We start from the raw sequence: 26,765 nt of genomic DNA, 5'->3' as shown, positions 1-26,765 counted from the left end.
AGCCTCAAACTCTTGAGCTCAAGCAATCCTCCTGCATCAGCCTCCTGAGTAGTAGTAGCTAGGACTACAGGTGCATGCCACCACACCTATTTTTTTCTGTAGAGACAGGGTCTCCCTGTGTTGCCCAAGCTGATATTGAACTCCTGGGCTCAAGCAATCCTCCCGCCTCAGCCTCCCAAAGTGTTGGGATTAGAGGCCTGCGCTGCCATGCCCTGTCATGTCTGTTTTTGCTTACCTCTGGTATGTAGGAACTTGAATCTTTGAATGATTGAATTAATTTATGTGTTTAGGAAAATACCCGTAGATGTACAGAAATTACATATATGATATACACCTAGTATATTATATATATTTACAATACTTGTTTAAAATTGTGGACCTTAAGTTGTAAAGGGGGCAGGAGTTATCCATGTGCCCTTACTATCTTTTATATGCGTGCGTATTATCTGTTGTTGCAACTGTTTCGGAAAGAATTGCTTGTGACTTCATTTCTTTTTTTTTTTTTTGAGTTGGAGTCTCACTCTGTCGCCCAGGCTGGAGTGCAGTGGCTTACTCAGGTCCACCCCAGTGTTGACCTGCTGGGCTCTGACGATCCTTCCGCCTCAGCCTTCCAAGTAGCCGGAACTACAGGCATGCGCTACCTTGCCTGGCTAATTTTTTTTTTTTTTTTAATTGTAGGAGCGAGGTCTCGCCAAGTTGCCCGGGCTGATCTCAAACCCGTGAGCTCAGGCAATCCACTTGCCTCAGCCTCCTAAAGTGCTAGGATTACAGACTGAGTCTCTGAGCCTGGCCCTTGACTTCATTTCTAAGGTAGAGATTTTTGAGGTAGAGGAGGAGAAGATGGAACCCACCCTTGAGAGAGTGGGGGGGAGAAATTCTTTATTCTGCCTCGTGGATTTTCTGTGTTTTCTCCTTGGCAGCTTGTGTGGAAGACAGACAGCTCATGGGTTCTCACTGTTGTGTCTCCACTCCCCCAACCCTTCCTCTCCCTTTGTGGGGTTGATACAACCTCTCCCATCCCCAGATGGCATCTGCTCCCTTTCTGGGCTTCATCTTGGTCGTGGCAGTCTAGGGAAGCTGACTTCTGCAGTCCCAGGGCTTGCTTCAAGAGCCTTGTGGCTGGGTTCATCCAAACCACAGACCGTCTGTTTGTCATCACTGTCCTAGAAAGCAGCCAGTGCTGAGCCACGTCTGCGGGAAGGGGCAGTGTTGCTGCCATCTGCAGCGTGGGCCTGCTCTCACTGCCTGGTTCATGGCCAGTAGGCGTTCTTCTAGAGCCTAGGACCCACGAAGACATGACACAGTTCTTTGACTCCTGTGGCTGCCAGGCTTGATGTGGAAGTTTAACGTATACATAGGGAGAGAGGTGGCATCCAAGACGTGTCTCTAGCCAGGTGTAGTGGCGTGTGCCTGTAGTTCCAGCTACTAGGAAGGCTGAGGCAGAAGGATCACCTAAGCCCAGCAGGTTGAGGCTATGGTGGCCGTGAGCGTGCCACCGCACTCTAGCCCATGTAACAGAGTGAGACTCTAACTCAACAGCAACAACAACAACAAGACATGTCCAAGGATTGTTAGAGACAAAGGAAAAAAGTGCTGAGTGCTTAGAGAAAGGGGAGAGCATTCTGGCTTCTTCAGGCAGAGGTGCATTTGCAGGAAAAGTTAGACAACTGGCACAGTCCTCTGTACCTGTTTGTGTCTCTACCTGTGCCTCTCTAGTTCCACCTGTGCATGTATTTTTTTTATTTTTTGAGTTGGAGTCTCACTCTGTCTCCCAGACTGGAGTGTAGCGGCCGCTCCTGCAATCCTTCGCCTCAGCCTTTCAAGTAGCCGGAACTACAGGCGCGTGCTACCACATCCAGCTGATTTTTTATTTATTGTAGAGATGAGGTCTCACCAAGTTGCCCAGGTGGGTCTCGAACCCGCGGGCTCAGGCCATCCACTCACCTCAGCCTCCCAAGGTACGGGATTATGGGCTGAGCCACCGAGCCCGGTGTGCGTGTATTTTTAAAGGCCTTAGGGCCATGTCTGTGGGAACCTTGTATGAGGATCCAAAGCATCCCGGTGGTGGCTTTGACCAGCCCAGAGAGGAGTGTTCATGAAATTGATGTGGTGATTTTTGGGGTGTGGGCTGCTGAGAGTGTGTCCCTTGCCAAGATGGTGGGAGCAGGTCTCTCGGCTTGTGCTGTGTGTGGCTCCAGCCACATGCTCTGCACTTTTGGTGATGAGCTGGGTGAGGAGCTTTTTTGAACATTTGTCGATGAGTGGCCCTTCCTGAAATGAGTGAGACTAAGCCCCTCTTGTCTATCCCCCTGGTGATGATCCAAGGATCACCTCTGGCCCTAAAATTCCAGAAGCTCATTGAGATGGGAGTGATCACGGTCAATGCGTTGCCAGGCCTGTTGCTGGTCTCGTAGTCTCACGAGGGAGGCAAGCAGGCAGGCAGGCTCAGGGTGATTGTGGTGGTGAGCGGACTCTCGTAGTTGCTTTCTGAGCTCTGCCCGGGCTGGAGAAAGGATCGGGAAAGCCTTCAACAAGCTAGACTCATTTAACCTAGTTAAGTCTTGAAGATCAGTAGGTTTTGTCTGGCACAGAAGGGGTAGGTTATTTGTTTTAGGTAGAGGGAAGAGCTTAGGGAACATATGTACCTATTTATGAGAGCATGTTGGTTTTAATGACTGAAGAAAAGGGGTTTTTTTTGCACTTGGAGTGGAGGGTTGAGTGGCAGAATATTTTGAGGGAGAAGGTTAAGAGCGGAGAGAAAAGTCCTGACTGGGAAGAGCCTTTTACGTCTCCCGAAGGCGCTTGAGCCGGACATGGTAGGTGGGTTTGTCTGTTTCTCTGGTTCTACCTTCCTTGAAATGCTCTAGGCTCCTCATTTCCTTTCTGTACTTTTTTTTTTTTTTTTTTGAGTTGGAGTCTCACTCTGTCACCCAGACTGGAGTGCAGTGGCCGCTCCCCCCACCACAGCCTCAACCCACTGGGCTCCGGCGATCCTTCTGCCTCAGCCTTCCGAGTAGCCAGAACTACAGGCATGCGCTACCACGCCTGGCTAATTTTTTTGATTTTATTGTAGAGATGAGGTCTCACCAAGTTGCCCAGGTGGGTCTCAAACCCGCGGGCTCAGGCAATTCACTCACCTCAGCCTCCCAAAGGCACGGGATTACAGGCTGAGCCACCGAGCCCGGCTCTCCTTTCTGTACTTGATGTTTTAAAACATCTTCATCTTGTTGAAGGTCTCCTCTCCTCCTGACTTTTCTGTGAAGCTGGCATTCTCTTCCATCTTCGACTCTGACACTTGGCTAGGTGTTAGATCACCAACTCTGTGTGATGACATGGCTCTGCATGGGAGACTCTCAGTGAAGGAATGGAATGTCACGTCTTCAAGGGGATGTGTATCTTGCAAGCTTGGCCATCACAGTGGACTCCTTACTGAGCCTTACTAGGGCAGTTCGGCCTAGAGCCCTCATCACCCGTGGCTTCTGGCAACATGTCCATGAATGTCAAGGGTGTGCTCATGGTGGTGCTAGGAAGGAGGGATGGGTAAGGCAAAGGAAGAACAGAAAATGGATACTGGAAACAGTTGAATAAAGGGAGTGAGAGCCGAGCTGCCCTAGGCAGGGAGTGGAGAGAGTTTCACCAATTGTCTCAGGAGCCTTTCATGCCCATATGCAAGTTTCAACCCAGTATGAATCCCCCATTCTCTTAAGCTAGAGGCTAAAAGGAGGACCAGGTGTTCACTCAGAACTTGGCAGACAGCGTTGGCTAGTTTGAGCATGGAGAGGATTAAAAATGGCTGAGCAGGGAGGGACGCTGAGCTGTTAATTTTGTAGAATGCTCTCAAATAATCCTTGTGGATGGATCTCGCCTCAGCCCTTTCTATCTCTGGTCCTTGGACCGAGAATTGTTTAAATCATTTCATGTTTATTGAGTTATTTTGGTTAATCATCAGTCCAGATTGCCTCAGAGTGGTTTTGGCATCTTTTAAAAAAAATGATTGGTCACATAACTTCTCGGAACCTCAGGGTTTCCTTATTTAATCCTCTCAAAGTTGAACATTAAGTCACATGAACAGGACTTGCGGACTGTAAAGCAGTGCGATACACGTAAGGCGGTTTTTGCCAATTGCTGAGTCCTTAAGGGCAAATTGTCTACTCAATACGTGGTTCACTGTGTTAGTGAGGGTTCCATTAGGGAAGAAGAGACATTGTAAATATTATGGAATAAGGCATTTATTGGCGGAATCAGGCTTTACCCAGTTCTGGAAGGGAGCTGGAGAAATGAAGAGTCAGGGAAGGTCACATGGATCAGCCCCCCCCCAAGCGCCGGTGGGCTGACAAGTCGAAGCTTGCAGGAGACACGGGAAGCCAGAGTGGGCTGGGCTGGTTTAGGGGACTGAAGCGCTGAGATCCCAGCCAGCATCGGGTGGGCTTGTGGCCACGTGGGCCCATAAGAACAGCATTTGGGAAGGAAACGGGGGCAGAAAACACGAGTACACACTGGTGCCCACTGGCACCTTTGAGCTTCCTCCTGCCGCCTTTCACCACGGGGACCACCACAGCACGATGGCCACCGCTTTACTTCCACCTCCCAAATCTCACATGAGGTTCTATTGTGTCCAACTCAGAAATACACGGAGAAGAGGAGTCTGGGAAATTAGTTCCAGCTTAGCCAACGTGACGCGGTACAAAACCCCACCAGCTTCATAACATAGGAGTAAAGATTTGGCTTGGTCCTGGCCTCCCAAGATCTCCAAAAGGATGCAGAAGCCAAGTCATAGTTCCATGATACAGCATTTCACTAATAAGACGTAATTAAATTAGTTAATGACCCAGTCTTTGTTTTGTTTATTTATTTTATTTATTTATTTTTTTGAGTTGGAGTCTCGCTCTGTCGCCCAGACTGGAGCGCTGTGGCTGCTCCCGGCCACCGCAGCCTTGACCTGCTGGGCTCCGACGATCCTCCCGCCTCAGCCTTCCGAGTAGCTGGGACTACAGGCCTGTGCTGCCACGCTCGGCTAATTTTTGATTTATTGTCGAGGCGAGGTCTTGTCAATTTGCCTGGGTGGGTCTCGAATCCGCAGGCTCAGGACATCCACTGGAGCCCGGCCGACCCAGTCTTTAAGAAGTGACTCATAGTTCTGTTCATCAAGTGTTGGTGACATTGAATCTCTTTCTGCCTTCCTTGCCATTCTTGTCTAATGAGGCAGTAGGTGGCCAAGTATGATGGCTCCTGCCTGCGATCACAGCACTTTCGGAGGCCAAGGTGGGAGGATAGTTTGAGGCCGGGAGTTCAAGACCAGCCTGGACAGCACAGCGAGACCTCCCTCTATAAAAAATTGTTTTAAAAAATAAGTAAACAACGCAGCAGAGGTTGGTTATCTTGGCAACAAAAGCTAAGAAAAGTTGTGTTGACTGTGAAGAGCCCATCAGTCGTTTTTTTTTTGGTTTTTGTTTTTTTTAGTCAGAGTCATGCGCTGTCTCCCAGGATAGAGGGCAGCGGCATGCTCATGGCCACCGTTGCCTCACCTTGCTGGGCTCAGGTGTTCCTTTTGCCTCAGCTTTCCAAGTAGCTGGAATCACAGGTAGTGCCCGGCCAATTCTTCTATTTATTGTAGAGATGAGGTCTTGCCATATTGCCCAGTCTGGTCTCGAACCCCTGGGCTCAGGTAATTCTCTCGCCTCAGCCTCCCAAAGTGTGCTGGGATTACAGGCGTGAGCCACTGTGCCCTACCGAGCCCATCAGTTTTGATGGAGTGCCAAGGCTCCTTTTTATTACCACCTTTCTGGCCTTTGATCTGGAGAACATCTGCATGAAGGCTAGAGGATGCCCGGATGCCAGAAACTGCCATGCAGATATTCAGCAAGAACACCTTTCAGTCTCTGGACCACTTGTCTTCACCCCTGTGGCCTGTCAGTCACATTGGCCCTTCCTGGTGTTTCTGGATCCAGGCCCAGGCTGGCAAGCACTCAGGGGGAAGGGCGATCGCCTTTGTGAGATTTCATGTTCCCACCTGGGCGTCATCGTTCCTTGGAATTCTTTCACCCTTCTGGCTGTCAACTCTGACATTTCTCTCTGTGACCCCAACCTCTCGCCTTGAGTTCCCCTGTGTCTGCTGAACCTCCTTTCTGCCTTTATCGTGATCCCGGGATCTTGGCCATTCCCGTTCTCAGCCCCCCAGGCCATCCTCACTTGCCTCAGCTCCTGATCAGGGCAGACTCTGATGGTCAGTGTTTCAGTGGTGAGCTTGTTAACATCCTAGGACTCTCTGCTCTATTTCTTCACTGGTTCCCATATTGTATTTGAGTCATTCTCACCAACCGCCGTCTGTGAACTGGAGCTTTATAATCTTGCTAGGGAAGCTCTCACAGCCTGCCCGCCTGAGTTTTCAACAAAGTCATGGCATCTGGACTGCAGCTCAGCTCTCCTTTGTGTTCCTCTTGTGACGGTTGCCTATGATATTCCTTCTGATGCTTATTCTAAGCCTTTTCCACAATCTTTGGTGCCTGGAACCCTTTCTACTACCTTACTGAGACAATGGAGACCAAGCAAAGGTTCCTCAAGCTTTCTGCCTCAAAACTTTTCTATATTTTTCTGTGTCTGTTTCTCCCAACTTGAAAAAAGGTGAGGGCCCTGTGTTTGACTCTTTTTTCCTCTCTGTGTATGCTCTCTCCTGTGTGACCCCACGCAACCTGCGGCTTTAAAGACTGTCTATGTGCTGATGACTCTTTAATGAATATCTCCAGCTTAGACCTCACCCCTGAGCTCCTGATGTGTGTATTCAACTGCCCACTCCACTACACCTCTACTTGGTGTCTGGTCGAAATCTCAAATTAAAAATGGCCAGAGGAAAGGCCAGGGGCGGTATCACTCCTGCAATCCCAGCACTTTGGGAGGCCAAGATGGAGGATTGCTTGAGCCTAGGAGTTCACGACCTGCCTGGGCAACATAGGAAGGCCTTGTCTCTACAGAAGATTTTAAGTTGGCTGGGCGTGGTGGCTCAAGCCTGTATAAGTACTTTGGGAGGTAGGGGTGAGAGGATTGCCTGAGCCCAGGGGTTCGTGACCAGCTGGGACAACTTGGTGAGACCTCGTCTCTACAATAAATTAAAAATTAGCTGGACATGATAGCGTGCGCCTGTGGTTCCAGTGACTTAGAAGGCTGAGGCAGAAGGATCCCCTGAGCCCAGAAGATGGAAGCTGCGGTGGCCGTGAGCGTGCCACTGCCCTCCCGCCTGGGTGACAAAGTGATACTCCGACTTAAATAAAATAAAATAAAATAAAATAAAAGATAAAAGTTAGCGGGCATGGTGGTGTGTGCCTATAGTCTCAACTACTAGGGAGGCTGAGGCAGGAGGATCACCTGAGACCAGGATGTCGAAACTACACTGAGACATGATCGTGCCATTGCACTCTAGCCTGGGCAACAGTGCGACCTCAACTCGAAAAAAAAAAAAAAAGGCTGAAAGAGAACACTACCATTGCTTGGTACAAATTTGCTTCCCTCTGATTACTTTACCATCTCAGTAAATGGCATCACCATGTGCCCAGATGCTCAAGCCGGAAGGCTGGGTCATCTTTGATTCCTTTCTTTTCAAAAAGGCAGTACGCCTTTTCGTTTACGTGTAAGACATGTCCTGAATCTGACTGCTCCTGAGAGCCGCCATCCCTGCAGCTCAAAGCCAGTGTCTCTCATGCTTTCCTCGGTCCACTTTAACTTCCTTGCTTCCATATTGGCTCCACCCTAAGCCATCTTAGATAGTGACTCATGCCTGAAATCCCAGCACTGTGGGAGACCACAGAGGGAGAACTTCAGAAGTTTGAGACCGGCCTGGGCAATCTGGCTAGACATTGTCTCTACAAAAAAATTTAAAATTAGCTAGGCGTAGTGAAGGTGTGCTTGTAGTCCCAGCTCCTTGGGAGGCTAAGGTGGAAGGATCACTTGAGGCCAGGAGGTTGAGGCTGTGGTGAGCCATGATTGTGTCACTGCAGTTTTCCCTGGGTGACTCAAAGTAGTCAGCCATCTTTCCCATGGTGACCAGAGTGAACTTTCTACAAATAAAGCCGGCTCAGTCCTTTGCTTATGTATGGGCTTCCTATTTCAACCCGAATCTAAGGCCTCTGTCCCCTTCTTCCTCGTAATCCAGGCACACTGCCTTCTTCTGTCCTTCGGACACCCTAAGCACCTCAATCATAGCATTGGCATTTGCTGTTCTCTGTCGGGTCCTGTCTTACCTGAGAGCCTCAGCCACTGTGTCCTCCTGACTTCAGTCTGGATCCAAGCCCCACCCCCTCCTGACCACACATCGTCACATTCAAACTTGATGGCCTTTTTTTGAGTTGGATTCTCACTCTGTCTCCCAGGCTGGAGTGTCATGGCTTGCCCACAGCTACTGCAGCCTCGACCTGCTGCGCTCAGGCAATCCTCTGGCCTCCGCCTCCCCAAGTGCTGGGATTACAGGCGTGAGCGACTGCACCCAGCTAACTGGATAGCCTTGATCAGGAGGTTTGCATCCTCAAGCCCTCCTTAAAGAGTGCAGGCTTCTTGCAGGCAGGGACTTGAGCCGCATAGCTGTGCCCCGGGGACGACTGGCTGCCTCTGCAGGCTGAACCCCCTGCCTGTGCGCCACCTCCTCTCTGCCTCCTTGCCTTTCTCGGGGTTGTGCCTTCCCTGCATCTGTGATTGCTCCTCCTCTCCTGGCGCCTGCTTCTCAAGCCTCATGCCCATCATGGAACATGCACATGTATGGAGGTTGCCAGTGGTCCCTCAGGCATTGACTCACTGGTCTTCTCTTGGCGCCCTTCTTCCTTGACTTCTCTGCATGTTTGACGTTGTTCTTTATTGTTTTCAAACAGTAGAATAGGGTAGGGCAGGAAACAGCTTCTGCCTTAGAGGATCTTGCAGTTTGCCAGGAGCAAGTGGATAGGTGTGTCCATAAAAAACAGTAAACAAATCGGGCTCGGTGGCTCAGCCTGTAATCCCAGCACTTTGGGAGGCTGAGGTGAGTGGATTGCCTGAGTCTGCGGGTTCAAGACCCGCATGGGCAACTTGACAAGACCTCATGTCTACAATAAATCAAAAATTAGCCGAGCATGGTAGCACCTGCCTGTAGTTCCAGCTGCTTGAAAGGCTGAGGCGGAAGGATCGCTGGAGCCCAGTGGGTCGAGGCTGCGGTGGCTGGGAGCTGCCACTGCACTCCAGTCTGGGTGACAGAGTGAGACTCCAACTCAAAAAAACAAACAACCAACCACAACAACAACAAAACAGTAAACAGTTGGTGTTGCTCCTGACCCCTTCTTGAAATCCTTGCTTTCCTTGGCTGTCAGGACAAGTCTTTTCTTTCTTCCTAACTGGCTACTATTTATTTCTTTTTGCTAACACTTTTCTTCTGCTTTTGTCTTTATAATTACTATTATCATTATTTTGAGTCAGGGTCTCACTCCGTGGCGCAGGCTGGAGTGCAGTAGCCCAGTTGCAGCCCACTGCAGCCTCAGCCTCCTCCTGCCTCAGCCTCAGATGCATTCTACCCCGCCCAGCTCATTTTTTGGCTTTTTTTGTAGAGATGAGTTTTTGCAATGTTGTCCAGGCTGGTCTTGACTCCTGGGCTCCAGCAGTCCTCCCACATCAGCCTCCCAAAGTGCTGGGATCATAGGCGTGAGCTGCCGTGCCCGACCTCGCTTGTGTCTCAGACATGGGAGTTCTCTGAGATGTGGTCCTCCTCTCTGCTCTGTACAGTCCTGTGTCTGCTGGTGACCTCGTCTCCCACCTCTGCACCAACTGGCAGATTTCTCCTTTTCCCACCTCCCTGCAGGCGTGTGATTTCACATTCATAGGAGGCTCAAATATCTTTTAGGGGTTCACATTCCAAATTGACACTTTCAAATCTGACTATTTCTCTCCGCTGTGTTTCCTTTAGAAAATACTCTCCTCCTGCTGTTAGCTTCGTTTGGCCTCTGTCACCTCACAGGGAGCGGCTGCCTTGGCATTTCCAGCATTGCCCTTGCTTTGGTTCTCGTGGCCTCCCCCGTCCCCTGGCAGAGGGCTCCCTCCCGAATGATCCCTGGGCCTCTGTGTCTCCGCTCTGGTCTGCTCTTCATGCACTCCTTTCATCACCCTGTCTTTGCCACTCCCCTCGGATCCCCAGCGTTCCCTTCTAGGTCCCTGATTATGCTGCTTCTCTTATCTCTGGTCACCTTCCTCCTGCCTGTCTTCTGTTCAACCTCCCCCTCGCCCAACCATTGTTCAAAGGCCCGACTCAGATATTGCCATTGCACGAAGCTTTTCACAAATCCCTTTGGATGGAAATGCCCTCACTCTCTTTTGAGCCCTGTGGTGCTTGTTAGTACCTGTCTCGTTTGTTACTTATATTCTTCCTTGTACAGGTTGAGCATCCCTAATTTGAAAACCCGAAATCTAAAATGCTTCAAAGTCTGAAATTGTTTGAGGGCCAATATGACACTCCAAGGTCATGCTCAAAGGAAATGCTCATTGGGACATTCCAGACTTCAGATTTTTGGATTAGGAATGCTCAACCAGTAATCATGCAAATATTTCAGAATCTGAAATCTATAACACTCTGATCCCAAGCATTTCAAGTAAGGGATTCTCAACTTGTATTACAGTTTTCATGTACACCTTATGACTCTTAGCTTAAACAAAGACCCACAAGCCAATTTGTTTATTTATTCTCACTTATCATCTAGCATGGAGGCTTCTTGGTTAATAGTTGCTTGTTGAATGAATAGTTTTATCTTAGATTTGTCTAGTATATCCCAGTGAGGTCTTAGCTGAACTTTTAAAACAATTATTATTATTTTAAAGATATGGGGTACAATTCAGGTTTAGGCACATAAGTGAACTTTTAAAAAAAATGGTTCTAAGTGCTGCTCTAGTAAACCTTATTTACTCTGGGATGGGATTTGAAGGTCAGCCAGATGCGACCGTATTACACATTATCTGCTGGCTCTAACGTGTTTAACGTGCATTGCTGCATTTTCATCACTTAGGGACTGTCTAGATCAAAGCTGGCAGGATCCCTTCCTGGCAGATCGGAAGAGAAAAAGAGTTTTCATTTGTTGAGTCAGGTACTCCAGTAAAGACACTGTAAGATTTTACAAGTGAGACTTTCCATGCATTCATTTCTGGCTCCCATGCAAACTGGGAACTCCATGTGGCGATCCACAGGCCCCTGTCTCTCTTAAAGGCCTTGCAAGGACTTGGGAAGCAGGATGCAGGCGTCCATTTACACGGCAGACTGAAATACCCTAAGCTCTCATCATTTGCAACCTTTCGGCTCCACCTGTACCTACCACTGGATTCAATAACTGCTGATATTTATCTTAACAAATGGTACAGTTTGGAAAGTGAGATTGTTTCTAGGCAGCTGAGTGAAATGATTAAATCTGAGCAATAATAGAAACAGTTGCAAAATTTCTTGCAGATATACTGTACTCTGCAGGCCCTGATTTAGAAATAATGTGGACGATGACCCAGAAATAAAATCCATTTCCCAAGTTTATCAGGAAGAGAAGAAAAGGATAGGCATATAAAGTTTAGTCTTCATTGGCTTGTCTCTCTTAATGATTCCTCATGGTTGCCATCAGCACTTATTGAAATGAGCATTGCATGAGGAGTTGTTTACCTTGAAAAACTTGCCTTTTTCTGCCTATCATCATCTATTCCACATGATAAAAGAAAGTTGAAGGTATTTAATTACTTTCTTGAGTATTCCAAAGGTAGGGGAATAGCAATCAGGAAACAATTAACTCTTGGTTGTTAATTATGTACTGCTGAGAAGTAAGAGCAGAGAGCTTCCAAAAGTCTCTCCGATGTGATTTTGGAATAAAGTTTGCAGCTTTTTTTTAGTATGAATGTGTGTGTTAAGAGTTGGTGTTGCTTAAAATAATGACGGTAGTACATTGGAAAAAATTGTGAAGAAACAAAATTATGTTTAACAATCTTATGCCTCTATTTCTCTCATCTATCTACTTCATATTGAGAACATGTAATATTTCCTCTTTTAGTGACTCAGTTCTTTGTTACTTTGCTGCCTATCTGGTTCACATTGCCCTTGAAGAATTTGAAATATTTTGTGGGAATTTTAAACAGTTTCTTCTTTCTACTCAGATCAAAGGTAAAAGTATCAGAAGATAATAATATGCATTGCAGCTGAAGGCAAATTAACTCAGTCCATTTTTTGGTCTGATAGTACATCTTATAGTCCAGATAAACTTGGGTTTGAGTTCCTCACTTAATAGCTGTTATGATCTTCAGTAGGTTTTTCAAGTTCTTTGAGTCTGTTTCCTCATATCTATGATGGAGTGGTAATATCTACTTTATGGTTGTGTTCTGTGGTTTATGGTTACTTGTGACTAGTGCCTGGCTCAGTGCATGGCATATACAAGAGATACAGAACATTATTACTCTTCCCTTTACTCTATGCCAATCATGTTATGGGGGAGACTTGGAGATTTGATCATAAATCAGACTGGGTACACTATGAAATACTTGAGAAATACATGATTTTAGCTGAAATTATGGGTTCATTGATTGATTAAGTACTTTTTGTTATTCTATACTCCTGATTAGTCATCCATTCTTTCATTTTTGTGGGGAGTCTAGAGATAGAGCATGCACTGTTGACCTGTTAGTGTCTACCAGTGGTCCTTTTGCCACTTCCAGGATAATGAAAGACCAGAACATTTAAGCTCCAGTGTATTTCACACCTCCCCTCACTTTTTTTTTTCCTGAGTTGGAGTCTCACTCCATCACCCAGGCTGGAGTGCAGTGGCATGCTCACAGCCATGCTGCCTCAACCGGCCAGGCTCTGGCGATCCTTCTACCTCAGACTTCCAAGTAGCTGGAATTACAGGTGAGCGGTACCACGCACAGCTAATTTTTTGTTTTATTGTGGAGACGCGGTCTCGCCAAGTTGCTGGGTCTGGTCTCAAACCCACAGGTCCAGGCAGTCCACTTGCCTCTGCCTCCCAAAGTGCTGGGATGACAGGCTGAACCACTGAGCCTGGCCGTCTCCCCTCACTTTTTGTGCTATTGGTCTCATATATTTTAATGACATATTTTGAACTCTAGAAGACATCACTAATAATGCATCATACAGTCAGTATTCAGTAGGTTTACCCAGGTAGTTACTTTTTCTGTTGCTCTTTTTGCCGTCTTACATTTCCGTGATTCCAAATGGTATTATTTTTCTTCTGTTTGAGATCTCCCTTGGGTATTCCTTTTCGGTGCAGCTAATGATCTTGCCCTTGATTGGAATTGGTTGAAAACTTATTTATTTTACCTTCCTGTTGAAGGATTTCTTGTTTCTGTTTATAGAATTTGAGGTTCGTGGTTTTCTTTCGTCACTTTGTTGCTGATCTTCCATGGTTTGCTCGTGAGCATCATTTCTGTTGAAAGTCAGCTGTCAGCTGTACTGTTGCTTCCTTCTCTGCCTTCCAGCACTTTTACTATGATTTATTTAGGTAGGGGTTTCTTTGTATTTATTCTGCTGATGAATCTGTGGCATAATGGCTTTTGTTGGTTTAAGAAAAGCTTAGCCATTGACTCTTTGAAAATTAATTCTGGCTAATTCTACTATATTCTCTTTCTCTCCTCCCTGGCCTCTATGACACATATATTTAATGTTGTTACTGTATCTCACAGACTCTTTTCTGTTTTTGTTTTATCCTTTTTGACACTCTGGGTTTCAGTTTGGATAACTTATACTGACTTCTTTTAATCTACATCTAATCTGCCATCAAACCCATGACTGATACTTTCAGATACTGTATTTTTTAACTCTAAAATTTCAATTTGGTTGTATCAGTAGATTCCAGTTATGGGATAAAATCCTGTTTTCTATTATTTAAGTAATTTTTTTTTGAGTTGGAGTCTCACTCTGTCTCCCAGGCTGGAGTGCAGTGGCATGATCACAGCTTACTGCAGCTTCAACTCCTGGGTTCAGTCAATCTTTGTGCCTCAGCCTTCCAAGTATGAGATGATGAAAGCTGATTGTTTTTTCAGCTTTGTTCATACTCCAAGGACATAGTGCTTCTGGGTTGTAACTGAACATGAGGGTATTTACTATAGTCTACCTTTCTTTGTGGACCCCAAATTTTCCCATATTTCCCCATACCATGAGATGGTCAAAAACTTTAGCCTCAGCCAGGCTTGGTGGCTCAGCCTGTAATCCCGCGCCTTTGGGAGGCTGAGGTGAGTGGATTGCCTAAGCCTGTGGGTTCGAGACCCGCCTGGTCAACTTGGCGAGACCTCATCTCTATAATAGATCAAAATGAGCCGGGCGTGGTAGCGCGCGCCTGTAGTTCCAGCTTCTTGAAAGGCTGAGGCGGAAGGCTCGCTGGAGCCCAGCAGGTCGAGGCTGCGGTGGCCAGGAGCGGCCACTGCACTTCAGTCTGGGTGACAGGGTGAGACTCCAACTCAAAAAAAAAAAACAAAAAAACTTTAGCCTCTTAGTTTTTGTTTTCTGCTTAGCTTCCCAGTCACTTACCTTCCCATCCCCTAAATGTATTTTTCATGTCAGTTGCCTCTAGAGGAAAAGCAGTATAGTATAGTCAGGCTCACTTCTGCACTGTTGCCTTTTCCCCTAAAATACTGGTTTCTCAAACTCTGACTTTCTTAGTGTTTCTAAACTGTAGTTGTCGTCTTATTGGTGCTGGGAGCTCTGAGCTCTAACTTATATTAGGATGGTGCAAAAGTAATTGCAGTTTTAAATTGCATGAAATTTAAATCAATAAAACTAGGCTCAAACACATCTTTATTAACCAAAATAGGAACCATTACAGTCAACATATTTTTGCTAATGAGAAATAAGTTAGTTTATTCCTGTAGCATAAAAATCCATGCTTTGGGATTTGATGAACTCTTGGAAAGCATTTTCTGCATCCTGCTGGTTGTGGAAACATTGTCCCTGCAAAAGGTTGTCGAGATGCCTGAAGAAGTGCCAGTTGGTTGGCAAGAGGTCAGGTGAATATGGCAGATAAGGCAAAACTTCATAGCCCAATTTGTTCAACTTTTGAAGTATTGGTTGTGTGGCATGCTGTCAGGCATTGTCGTGGAGAAGAATTGGGCCCTTTCTGTTGACTAATGCTGGTTGCAGGCATTGCAGTTTTTGGTACATCTCATCCATTTACTGCGCATACTTCTCAGATGTAATGGTTTGGTTGGCATTCAGTGGATCAGACTGGCAGCAAACAAACAGAAACAGTGACTGTGACCTTTTTTAGTGCAAGTTTGGCTTTGGGAGGTGCTTTAAGGCTTCTTCTTGGTCCAACCACTGTGCTGGTCATTGCTGATTGTCGAATACAATCCACTTTTCCTCACACATCACAATGACTGAGAAATGGTTTGTTGTTGCATGGAATAAGAGAAGATGACACTTTAAAATGATGTTTGTTTGTCTTTTTATTTTCGGTCAGCTCATGAGATACCCACTTATCAAGCCTTTTCACCTTTCCAATTTGCTTCAAATCCCGAAACAACCATAGAATGATTGACATTGAGTTTTTTGGCAACTTCTCATGTAGTTGTAAGAGGATCAGCTGTGATGATTGCTCTCAGTTGGTTGTTGTCAACTTATGGCCGGCCACTATGCTCCTCATCTTCAAGGTTATCATCTCCTTTACAAAACTTCTTGAACCACCATACGTTCATTTACAGTTCCCGGGCCAAGTGCATTGTTGATATTATGAATTGTCTCCACTGCTTTATGACCCATTTGGAGCTTGAATAAGAAAATCGCTAAAATTTGCTTTTTGTCTAATATCATTTCCATAGCCTAAAATAAATATAAAATAAACAGCAAGTAATAAGTCATTAGAAAAAAAAAAAGCAAGAAATGCACATTAAAATGATTTTGTACATTACCACATTTATTTAAGAATGTATTCCAATATCCAATGGCAAATTTCAACAGTGTAAAAACTGCAGTTATCTGGAGCCTGGCTTCCTTGATTGCTCACCAGTGCATCCGGTTAGCTTTTTCTTGTCTGTTTGTTTGTTTGTTTACTTAGAGTCGAAGTCTCACTCTGTCACCCAAGATGGAGTGCAGTGGCACACTCAACAGCTGCTCAGGCATGCCACTATACCCACCTAACTTTTATTATTATTATTATTATTATTATTATTATTATTGTTATTGTAGAGATGAGGTCTCGCCAAGTTGCCCAGGCTGGTCTTGAGTCCCTGGGCTAAGGCAATCCTCTTGCCTCCACCTCCCATAATCCTGGGATTACAGGTGTGAACCACTGTGCCTGACCTTTTTCTTGTCTTTTATCTGTCTTATGTAGTTGTTCTCAGAGAGAGTTGTTCTGGTACGATCTACTCTGTCATAGCAAAAAGCAGAAATCTGGAAATTGAAATCTTAATTATGACTCTTCTGAAATTTCTACCTTACTCACCCCCCTCATTATTTGAAGCAATTTGTAATGAAGTACATATTTATATATGCAATAAGAATCTTACAATGGAGTAAAAGGTCCAAAGTACAAGGGCGGCAGGGAAGGCAGAGAGGAAGTTATTAGAAATTTAAACTGTGGATCATTTCCTTAGTTGACTATCATATTGCATAGTGATCGTCCTTAAAGCCACGGTACAGAAGGCAACATGAATTTTACATTAGGGCAAAGGGGACTTGGAAGTTGAGATAGAGTAAAGAGAAGTGAAGTTCGTAGTGATAATTGTATTAGATGATTTTTTTTTTATAGGCTTAGGCAAAAATTGTTCCTGGGAGTTAGGAAGCTATGGGAGTAGAGGGTGGGGGGTTCTGAGACTTATCTAGCTGGTCTCATCTCATCAGGGCATTATAACTAATTGTGATTACTAATGAGCTAGCATAGAAACCTTAATACTACTGCACAAAGGTGTTATTAAAGTACCCTTATTTTGTCTTGAGTATCAAAGGTACTTCAAGGCTGTGGTAACTGGCCTGAGAGCTAAGTTCTTGTTTTCTGGGGAAAGAATGTACAATGGTCCATCGACTATCTCTTCGGGTACTAAATTTTAATGGAATTTTATCATATGGATCTTTGTATCATTGGACAACAATGTTCTTAATAGTACTTTTAAGGCTGAAAAATGTTTTTTATATGAAGATTTCTTAGGCCTCTGAAAGCAAACAAAACTATAATTTAAAATTGTTTCTTGGGCAACCTCTTCCAGGTCCCCTCCTGCTATGGAAGTTTTTCTGTCTTCTTAATAAATCCTACTTTCTCACCAAAAAATAAACAAAATTGTTTCTTAATAAAGACATTTTTATGGAGAGCTAAGCAAATACAGTTTCAGTACAGAAGTGTTTGGAGCTCTTTATTTAAAACATGGGTAGGACATCTTTTTCTCTTTTTCCCTCAGTTATTAACGGTTACAAAAGGTTTTGACAAAAATTGGCAATGTGTGGCTGTGTAGATATACTTTTTGATTTGAAAACAACCATATGCTGTGTTTTCTGCAAGTTATATTTATTTTAAAATATCATTAGCTGTTATTTAACAATATGAAAGGAAATCTGTGCTAAATACCAGATTGCTGGTGGCAAGTTGAAATGTAAAATCTTGATTTGCATGGATGAGGGGACATCCCAGTTCTGCATGGAAGACACTACTCAGGTTTCTATCTTTTTAGATGAGAATTTGATCTTTCAAGCATCTGTTCAGATCTGCTTTACTTCTCCCAGCGGTGCTATGACATAGCTGATGTCGAAGGTACTTTCGCAGGTTGAGCTACAACATGGGGAAGGAATACCTAAGTGGTCCCAGGGGGCGTGGGGAAGGCTTCACGGAGCAGGTGGTGCTGGAGCTGCTTCTTGCCAGAGAAGGAGGAGATTGCTGGGAGGGTCTTCCGGCTGAAGGAGGCCATGGAGGAGCAGAGGCCATGGAGGAGCAGAGGCCATGGAGCACCGGAGAGCGTGGCTTTTCCAGACACTGGAGGGTTGTTTGTTTTGTTGGATATACGCATCAGACAGTGGGAGAATGGTAGGGGATGAAGCTGAAGTGGAAGCCACGAGCCAGGTCATGAGTGGTCTTATCTGTCTTTTATTCATTAATTCATTTAGCAAATGTTTATGAAACAACTACTAGGTACCAGGCCTTGCTCTGGGCACAGGCATTCAGCAGTGACTAAACAGACCAGAATCACTATCCATATGGCCCTTAACATTCTAGTGGGAGGAGGCAGACAATACACAGTAGTAAAAATATACAAGTGCACATGACGTATGTGAGTGAAAATTGATAAGAAAGAATGAAGAATCAATAAGAAGAAGAAAATTGATAAGGGGGAAGAATGAGAGGGAGGTTCCACTTAAGGGTAGAAGGAAAGTCCTCATTAAGAAGGCGACGTTGGGATAAAGTGCTGAAGCCAGCAAAGGAGCCGGTGAGAAGAATGTCCGAGAGTGTTCCAGGCTGAGGAAATGTGCAAAGGCCCTGAGGGTGCAGCCGACGAGGCCTTGGAAGCAAAGCATGCCTGGGGCGTAGTGGAGGGAGAGCAACAGAGGCGAAGTCTGAGAAACAAAGAGGGAGGGTCCTGTGAGGCCTTGATGGCCTTTTTCTTTTTTTTTTGAGTTGGAGTCTCACTCCGTCACCCAGGCTAGAGTGTCGTGGCACGTTGACGGCCACCCCAGCGTCGACCTGCTGGGCTCTGACAATCCTTTCCGCTCCAGCCTTCCAAGTAGCTGGAACTACAGGTGCGCGCTACCACGCCTGGCTATTTAAAGGATTTTGACTTTCATCTGAGTGAGATGGGAAGTGATTGGAGAGTTTTGAGCAGAGTGCGATAGAACCCAACTTAAATTTTTTTTTTTTTTTTTTTTTGAGTTGGAGTCTCACTCTGTCGCCCAGACTGGAGTGCAGTGGCCGCTCCTGGCCACCGCAGCCTCGACCTGCTGGGCTCCGGCGATCCTTCCGAGTAGCCGGAATTACAGGCACGCGCTACCACGCCCGGCTGATTTTTTGATTTATTGTGGAGATGAGGTCTCACCAAGTTTTAGCCCAGGCGGGTCTCGAACCTGCGGACTCAGGCAATTCACTCACCTTGGCCTCCCAAGGCACGGGATGACAGGCTGAGCCACGGAACCCGGCCCCAACTTAAATTTTTAGAAAGATCACTGTGCTGTGTTGAGAATAGAGGGCAAGAATGGAAGGCAGGAGGTGAGGGCCACTGCAATACTGCAGAGAGGGGTGCTGGCTTGGACCAGGTTCACAGCAGTGGGGCCAGCTGGAGGGTACGTTTTGTCCTGTAGGTGAGCAAAGGAGCCATTAAAGACTGTTGGTCAGTGAGGTGACATTGGATCTGGATGTTGGAAAGATGATTTGGGGCCAGACTGGGTGGCTCAGCCTGTCATCCCAGCAATTTGGGAGGCCGAGGCGAGTCGATTGCCTGAGCCCGTGGGTTCGAGACCCACCCAGGCAACTTGGCGAGACCTTGTCTCTACAATAAATCAAAAACACGCCGGGCGTGGTAGCATGCGCCTATAGTTCCGGCTACTTGGAAGGCTGAGGTGGAAGGATCGTCGGAGCCCAGCAGGTCGAGGCTGTGGTGGCCAGGAGTGTGACACTGCACTCCAGTGTGGGCAACAGAGTGAGACTCTAACTCAAACAAACAAAAAACAAAAGATGATTTTGGCAGCCCTGTGGAAGAAGGATTGGAGAGTTGTGACAAGGAGCTGAATCAGTTTCCAAAGCTCTGATCGCTAAGAATAGAAACCTTATAAGGATGCTGTCTCATGCCTGTGGGCAGGTTTGTCTGCCCTGGGCAACTTCTTAACAAGGGATAGGAATTAAAAAGATGTACCCATTAGGAAATGCCTCTGTGTACCTTGAAGATTATGATCAGGTTTATTCTAGGGGCGGCCTGCCCAGCAGGTAACCACAGACACCCTCCACGAGCTGGGCACTGTTGTGAGTGCTTGTAAGTATATTAGCTTGTTTAGCCCTCAGGGAGCGTGGTGACTAGGGTGTCCATTTCTTAGATGAGGACACTTGGCGCACAGTAGGCTAAGCACTGGGCTGTGTTGCCCCTGATGGTTCTCTACCATGATGGTTTCATTTAAAAGGCCTCTGGGAGATTCAGAATTGTCTGGTCATCTAGAAAATTAAATGTAAACAAGTGATCACCTAATTTCTTTGTGAACCGTGGTAATGATGGTTTCAGAGAGTTGGTCCCTGCTGGGTCATTATTATTTTGAAGCTCTTTGAGTTGCCAGTTACAGAAATTATTAGCTTAAGAAACACAAGTGGGGATGAAGGGAGAGTTGCAAGAAACTGGAATGTCTGGGGAAAGAAGGGTGTGTGTCTGCGTGTGTGTCTGGGTGCGTGGGGGAATGGTGTAGAAGGTGTGGTTGGATCCAGTGGCTCAGATGCTGCCATTGGGTCACTGGGGTTGTTGGTCTGGGTCTCTTCTCCTGTGGATGGCTTTCTCTTATGGTCGGGAGAGTGGCCCATGTGCAGCTTCGAATACATCATCTTTATTTTTACTTTTTTGAGTTGGCGTTTCACTCCGTCATCCAGGTTGGAGTGCAGTGGCACAGCTCACAGCCACGGCAGCCTTGACCTGCTGGGCTGAGGCTATCCTTTGCCTCAGCCTTTCAAGCAACTGGAACCACAGGTGCACACCACCATGCTTGGCGAATTTATTTTTTACTGTAGAGACAAGGTCTCACCAAGTTGCCCAGGCTGGTCTCGGACCTCTGGGTTCAGGCAATCCTCTCGGCCTCCACCTCCCAAAGTGCTGGGATTACAGGTGTGAGCCACTGTACCCGGCTAAGAGTACATCATCTTTATAAAGTACCTTGATTCCCCTGGAAGCAAAAGCATCTTTCCAAGAAGCTTCAGCAAAAAAGAGCAGGAGAATTCCGATTTACCTGGTGCTGGCCCCGCACCCATCCCTGGGACTAGAGGTGCAGGGTCAACCCCATCTGACGTCAGTTACAGAAAGCTGGGTAGCTTTTGTGGGCCTGTTGCACAGTTGCCAGTAGTAGGCATGAGGGCACAGGTGTCATCCTGTGGCACTACGTTGCCTTAGAAATAAAGGAGCACGTTCCAGCACTACTCTCGACAGTGCATGGGGCGGTTCCACCATTCTCCGTGGGCGGACGTGACCCAGAGTTCTTCTAAGTTACTGGCACCAGTAGCTTTGTTTTATTTTTAGGAAAAGTGATGTGATTTCAGGGTCAGCAGCTTTTCTTTGAACTTGAGCCGGTGGGAGTTCAGTCTGGGCCTGCCCCCAGGTGGGCTGGGAGGGGAAACCAGACAGCCCCCTGCTGAGAACTCACACTGTTCCCTATCACTGTTTCTCTTATATGGATACTTCCTTTTTTCTTTCTCAAGGTAAATGATAATGGGTGGAAAAAACCAGCGGTAGCCTTAAATCAGTATTCCTCAACTTAAAAAAAAAAAAAACCTGACCCAAATTAAAACATATAATCTGGCACACACAGATATGTTGGAAATTTGTTTACCTAACAAAATATAATGAAACAATATTTACCCCTTACTCAATGCAGTGCACTCTAATATTTTCTATTCTGTTTAATTTCACTTCACAAAGCACACACAGGCTGGTCACAACCACTCTAAATCGTTTCACAACCCGCGGCAGGGTGGCAACCCAGAATTTGAAAAACGGAAATTAAGTCAATAAAAACAAGTGAGAGTGGTGTATTTTCTAGACCTGCCACAACAAGATACCACAAAATGGTTGGCTTAAACAACAGAAATGTATTCCCTCACAGCTGTGAGGCTAGAAGTCCAAGATCAAGGAGCTGGTTCTTTCTGAGGGCTGAAGAGAAAAGTTATGTTCCGTGCTTCTTCTCTAGCTTCTAGTGACTTGCTGGCAATTTGGGTTTTCCTTCACTTGTAGACATTTTGCCCCAATCCCTGCTTTCACCTTCACTCGGTGTTCTTGTTCTCCTTGCATGTACATCCGTGTCCAAATTGCACCCTTCTGAGGACACCAGTCATATCTATGCCCGGTATGATTTCATCACAACTAGTTACATCTGCAACAACCCTATCTCTAAATAAGGTCACATACTGAGGTACGGGGGGGGGGCTAGGACCTCAACATATGCATTTTGGGTGGGAGACACAATGCAACCTACAACAAATGATAAAAGCTCAATCAAAAACAAGTGACAGAAGTTCACGTGTTTCAGAGCCCTTGCACGGCAGGCTGTCACCTAGGCATTTTGCTTCATTCATTTAATGAAGCCTTCTTGCCCCTTTTTGTAGCTGTAAAAGCCAAAGCTGATTGATGTTGCTCAGATTGATTGATTGTGCACTTCATTTTGTTATTTATTTTAGAGTTGTGGGGTACATATAAGGGTTTGCTTCGCAAGGAAATCGTGTGCAGGTGAGGTGTGGGCTTCTAGCGGGCCCTCGCTCCTCTGGGGAGTGGGCATGGTACCCAGAGGGTGGTTGTGTCCCCTTATCCCCCCTCCCTTTCACCTCCCGCCAGTGGTGCCCAGGACTGGGTAAATAAAACATGGTCTCTCAGGTTTACACTGAGGTCTCCTCGATTTCGGAGCCCACAGTTTCTCCTGTGTTCCTTATTCTGTACCGTTCCTAGAACATCAAGAAGGCGCCATCCGTGTTTTGGGGGTCCAAGCTGAAATGCTAAACACAGGTGGAAAATAGACTCCAAAATCGCACTGAAGCTCATGGCAAAGGAGTCATCCGAAAGGACTCCCAGGGTCCGGTCCCCCGAGGGATCTACCAGAGGGGCCTGGGATTCAGTGCTCCGGGGAAGGGAAGGGGAAAGGAAGTCAGGAACTCTTGGCCTTGTGCTCCGGGCTCGTCCCCTACGGCAAGCTCCTGCACTCCGCATCCCAGCAGCCGGCCAGCCAGTCTCCCTGCTTTCACGCCTGCCGTCCTCATTCTGAATTTAGATCAGGGCGAAGAGCAGAGAGAAGGAAATGAGCCAGAAAATAGGAAATTAATACTTGGTAAAATCGTCATATTTTAAAATTAATTTATCGGCAATGTCAGACAACAGGAGTTAAATCATTTTATCAGCAGGCTGCTCCACGATTTAAAAATTGGCATCCGTCATTGTAAATCAGGTCTCAGGGGCCCCAGGGAACAGTCTCTAGGGATAAGGCTTGATATAGGGTGGGCAGCCGTGTAAATACTTGATGAGCTCTGCCCTTTTCTTTCACACAAAACCTGAAATATTTCTCCATCCCACCGGGCGGCAACGGTATGTTACATAGTAACTGGAGGCAAGCAGCTATTCAGGTTCATGGCTAGCCTACTTTTACTGCTGCTCTTCCTCCCAGTCCTGGGAAACTGGCCGTGAGAGGAACTCATTTTAGGGTTGTTATTTCTGGCTCATAATTTAAGGGCTTAACCTCCACGAAGACACGTTTTCCCAGTGGCTTGGATGTCACGTTTCTGCCACGTGCCTTTGAGCCCCAGCATCCAGGGATTTGCCACGCTTATACTGGGAAGACCTTCTGTGATCAAAGGCCCGCCTTCCGTCTCTTGTCGTTGCAGCTCTCTGTCAAGGGCGTGTGGTGAGGGTTCCCGCCGGGACCCTGGTCCGGGTGGTGGGCACTGAGCTAGTCATCCCCTGCAACGTCAGCGACTACGATGGCCCCAGCGAGCAAAACTTTGACTGGACCTTCTCGTCTTCGGGGAGCAGCTTTGTGGAGCTCGCAAGCACCTGGGAGGTGGGGTTCCCAGCCCAGCTGTACCGGGAACGGCTGCAGAGGGGCGAGATCCTGTTGCGGAGGACCGCCAACGACGCCGTGGAGCTGCACATCAAGAACGTCCAGCCCTCGGACCAAGGCCACTACAGATGCTCCACCCCCAGCACAGACGCCACCGTCCAGGGCAACTATGAGGACACAGTGCAGGTTAAAGGTACAGTCCTCACACGGGGTGGTCCTGCCACGTGGCCATGGATGACTTTGTTGACACTTAAGCTCTCTGGGGCTCTGCTCCCTCCTCTGTCCATCACATCTTCCCTGGTGAAAGACATCTGCCCAGGCTGTTCTCAAACCCCTGGGCTCAAGCAGTCCTCCCAAAGTACTGGGGTTACAGGCATGAGTCACTGCATCTGGCCCTTCTCCAGTGTGGCTCTAAACCACCCCGTGGCTAGTGAGTTGGAGGCAGCATGGCATGGCCCTGGGGAGCCCAGCCCTGGAGCCAAGCTGCCTGTACTCAGTGGTCTAGTTGCTGGCTCTGTCACTTGTCAGCTGAGGCTGTGGGCGTGTTACATGCCTCAGCTGCCTCCTCTGTGACACAGTGCCTGCCTTAAAGGCTGTGAGGCCAGGGGAGCTAACAGGTGCAGAACCTTAGAGCAGCGACACAGCAAGCATTCAGTGCTTAGTGACAAGGGGACTGTCATGATGAGGATGTTCAGGTTTATGGGAATAACAGACACTAAGATTCACGTCTGTCTCTGCGACTTTCGTGATTTAAGTACCTGTTTGTACTAGGAGTTGTAAGTTATATTCATAGAAAGAATGATATGGTCATTGCTGGTTTATTGACCCAGCTGTGCAAATAAGCAAGCCTTATGTATCTGGAATGTTGAAGGCTTTGTAGTTTGGTTGTTTTCTTTTGTTTTTCATTTTCCAAGTCCTTTTAGATTTACTCACACATTCAGTTCTCTGAACCCAATCAAGATAGGGCAGGATATTTCCCTAATTTACTCCTGAGGAAATGGAAGAGCATAGGTTAATCACTCGCCTAAAATCACACAGCTAATTAGTAAATGAGCAACAACAAGCCATTTTAATTTGGGGCTAACAAAATAGAAACACGATGGGTGTTAGTATTACTTAGCTATGCTTTTATTTGTACCCTGCCTTGTTCGCAAAAGGACTTATGTCTGAGTAGGAATGTATGATTATCAGGAAAGTAGAAAATGTGATGATGAGAAAGGAGAGGGTTGATTGAGGCATTCACTCCCTCTGTGATGATTTGTAGAAACTCCCATTTCTCAGATACTGTGTCCTCTCTAGCCTCATGAGAGGATGAAACAGCCATGTCCGTTGAATGTATTAAGACATCAAATCTGCTTCTTCCATTCCCTTTTCCTTATTCCTATAGAAAATCCAGAGGTTTTTTTTTTTTTTTTTGAGTTGGAGTCTCACTCTGTCACCCAGACTGGAGTGCAGTGGCTGCTTTTGGCCACCGCAGCCTCGACCTGCCGGGCTCTGGAGATCCTTCCGCCTCAGCCTTCCGAGTAGCCGGAATTACAGGCACGTGCTACCACGCCCGGCTCATTGATTTATTGTAGAGATGAGGTCTCGCCAAGTTGCCCAGGCGGGTCTCGAACCCGCGGGCTCAGGCAATCCACTCACCTCAGCCTCCCAAAGGCGCGGGATGACAGGCTGAGCCACTGAGCCCGGCTTTTTTTTAGAAAAAAAGTTCCGTAAGACATGCTTGTATTAGAGCTAAATAATGCAACAAGTCATGCATCCATTAGGGCAAATGCACCCTTGTCATCCCGAGTGGAAGGGAGGGAAGCAGGAGAATTTCCCCCATGTTTTTCTGCTTCTTCTCCAGTCTTTGAGAGGTGGGAGAAGTCAGGGGAGGCTTTTCTTAGGTCAGGGAAGCAGGTGGATGACCATGAGGTAGACTGCTTGCTGCCCAGGGGAACCTCTGGCAGGGGCCGTGCGTGGTCCAGGGTCTGTCTTATCTTCAGCTTCGTGGTTTTGAGATTGCTCCCCCGCACCTGGAGAGATGAACAGGGCTGAAGAACTGAGTCATGTTAGCTGGACTCATAGACTGGTGTGTATGCCAGAAGGTCATGGTGTTCATTTTGTAGTAGTGATTGCTCCTTGGGATTTGCCCTTCTAAAGATGTAGCAGTTTTTAATGTTATCTAGACTAGCCCCCTCTCTTTTTACATCATCATGTCATCTTCTGCTTTCCTGGTAATCACATGCGTTCCTACTCAGACATAAGTCCTTTTGCAAACGAGGCAGGGTACAAATAAATGCATAATTAAATAATAATAGCAACAATAATAGTGTTTCTATTTTGTTAGCCCCAAATTAAAATGGTTTGTTCTCGTTCATTGACTGAATTAGTTTCTGAGCTTGGAACTGAGGGAAAAACCAAAGAGATGGTGAGTCGTGGTGTTTGAGGATGGTCTTGTCCAGTTTATAGACAAGCCTGATGGATCCTCCCTGCCCCCTGCTAGAGCCGCCTCTCTGGTTACCACGGCACAGTATCCATCTCCACTCACTCGTTCTTCCTTCTTCATCTTTGGTCCCCTTTTTGGTGCCTGTCCTTCTGCCAGCAGGTCCTCATAGAGTGAGTCGCTGAGGCTTTGGCCTTCCTTGGCCTGTTCCTGTCCCCTGGGCGCGCTTTGCTCACCCTGGAGGGAACGCCTTGGGCACTTGCCAGGCTGCCAGCCGCGGGCAGGTCATGACCATCCTTCTGGCCCAGCCCCTAGCAGGCCATCTTGTCTCCAGACTTCCACGTCTTTTATCGTGCCTGCCCAGGGCCGGGCGCTGTCCCGGGAGCTTGCCCTCTTCAACGCATTTGACTCTCAAGTCAACTTGATGAGGAAGGTCCGGTGTCCCCCCTCGTTTGGGAAGCGGAGGCACGCAGAGGCGCCGTAACTCGCGGCAGAGCACATCTCCGAGGCACGGCCCCCAAGAGGGGCGTTCCCCACCCAGTTTAGCACGGGGTTTCACGAGCGCTGCCTTTATTTCCTCTCCAAGTCGGCAAGTCGGCTGAGAGGACAGCAGAGCGGCCCTCCGGGCGTCAGCGCAGGGGCAGGGAGACGCCGGCCCTCGGCCGC

At 47.0% G+C, this 26,765-nt stretch overlaps 1 protein-coding gene across 1 annotated transcript in view; it reads left to right on the top strand.

Moving 5' to 3' along the window:
• Nucleotides 1-26,765, top strand: part of PTGFRN (prostaglandin F2 receptor inhibitor) — a 76,703-nt gene that overhangs the window by 1,954 nt on the left and 47,984 nt on the right. Inside the window, exons 2-5 of the mRNA XM_021709875.1 lie at nt 3,444-3,540; nt 5,816-5,990; nt 17,115-17,185; nt 23,482-23,867. Coding sequence (XP_021565550.1) covers nt 3,444-3,540; nt 5,816-5,990; nt 17,115-17,185; nt 23,482-23,867 — 729 coding nt within the window. The remainder of the gene's footprint in view (nt 1-3,443; nt 3,541-5,815; nt 5,991-17,114; nt 17,186-23,481; nt 23,868-26,765) is intronic.

Source organism: Carlito syrichta, unplaced genomic scaffold, assembly GCF_000164805.1.
Source record: "Carlito syrichta isolate Samal-C Ts95f unplaced genomic scaffold, Tarsius_syrichta-2.0.1 Scaffold287539, whole genome shotgun sequence".
NCBI lineage: Eukaryota > Metazoa > Chordata > Mammalia > Primates > Tarsiidae > Carlito > Carlito syrichta.
This window is presented reverse-complemented; position numbering and strand designations above follow the sequence as displayed.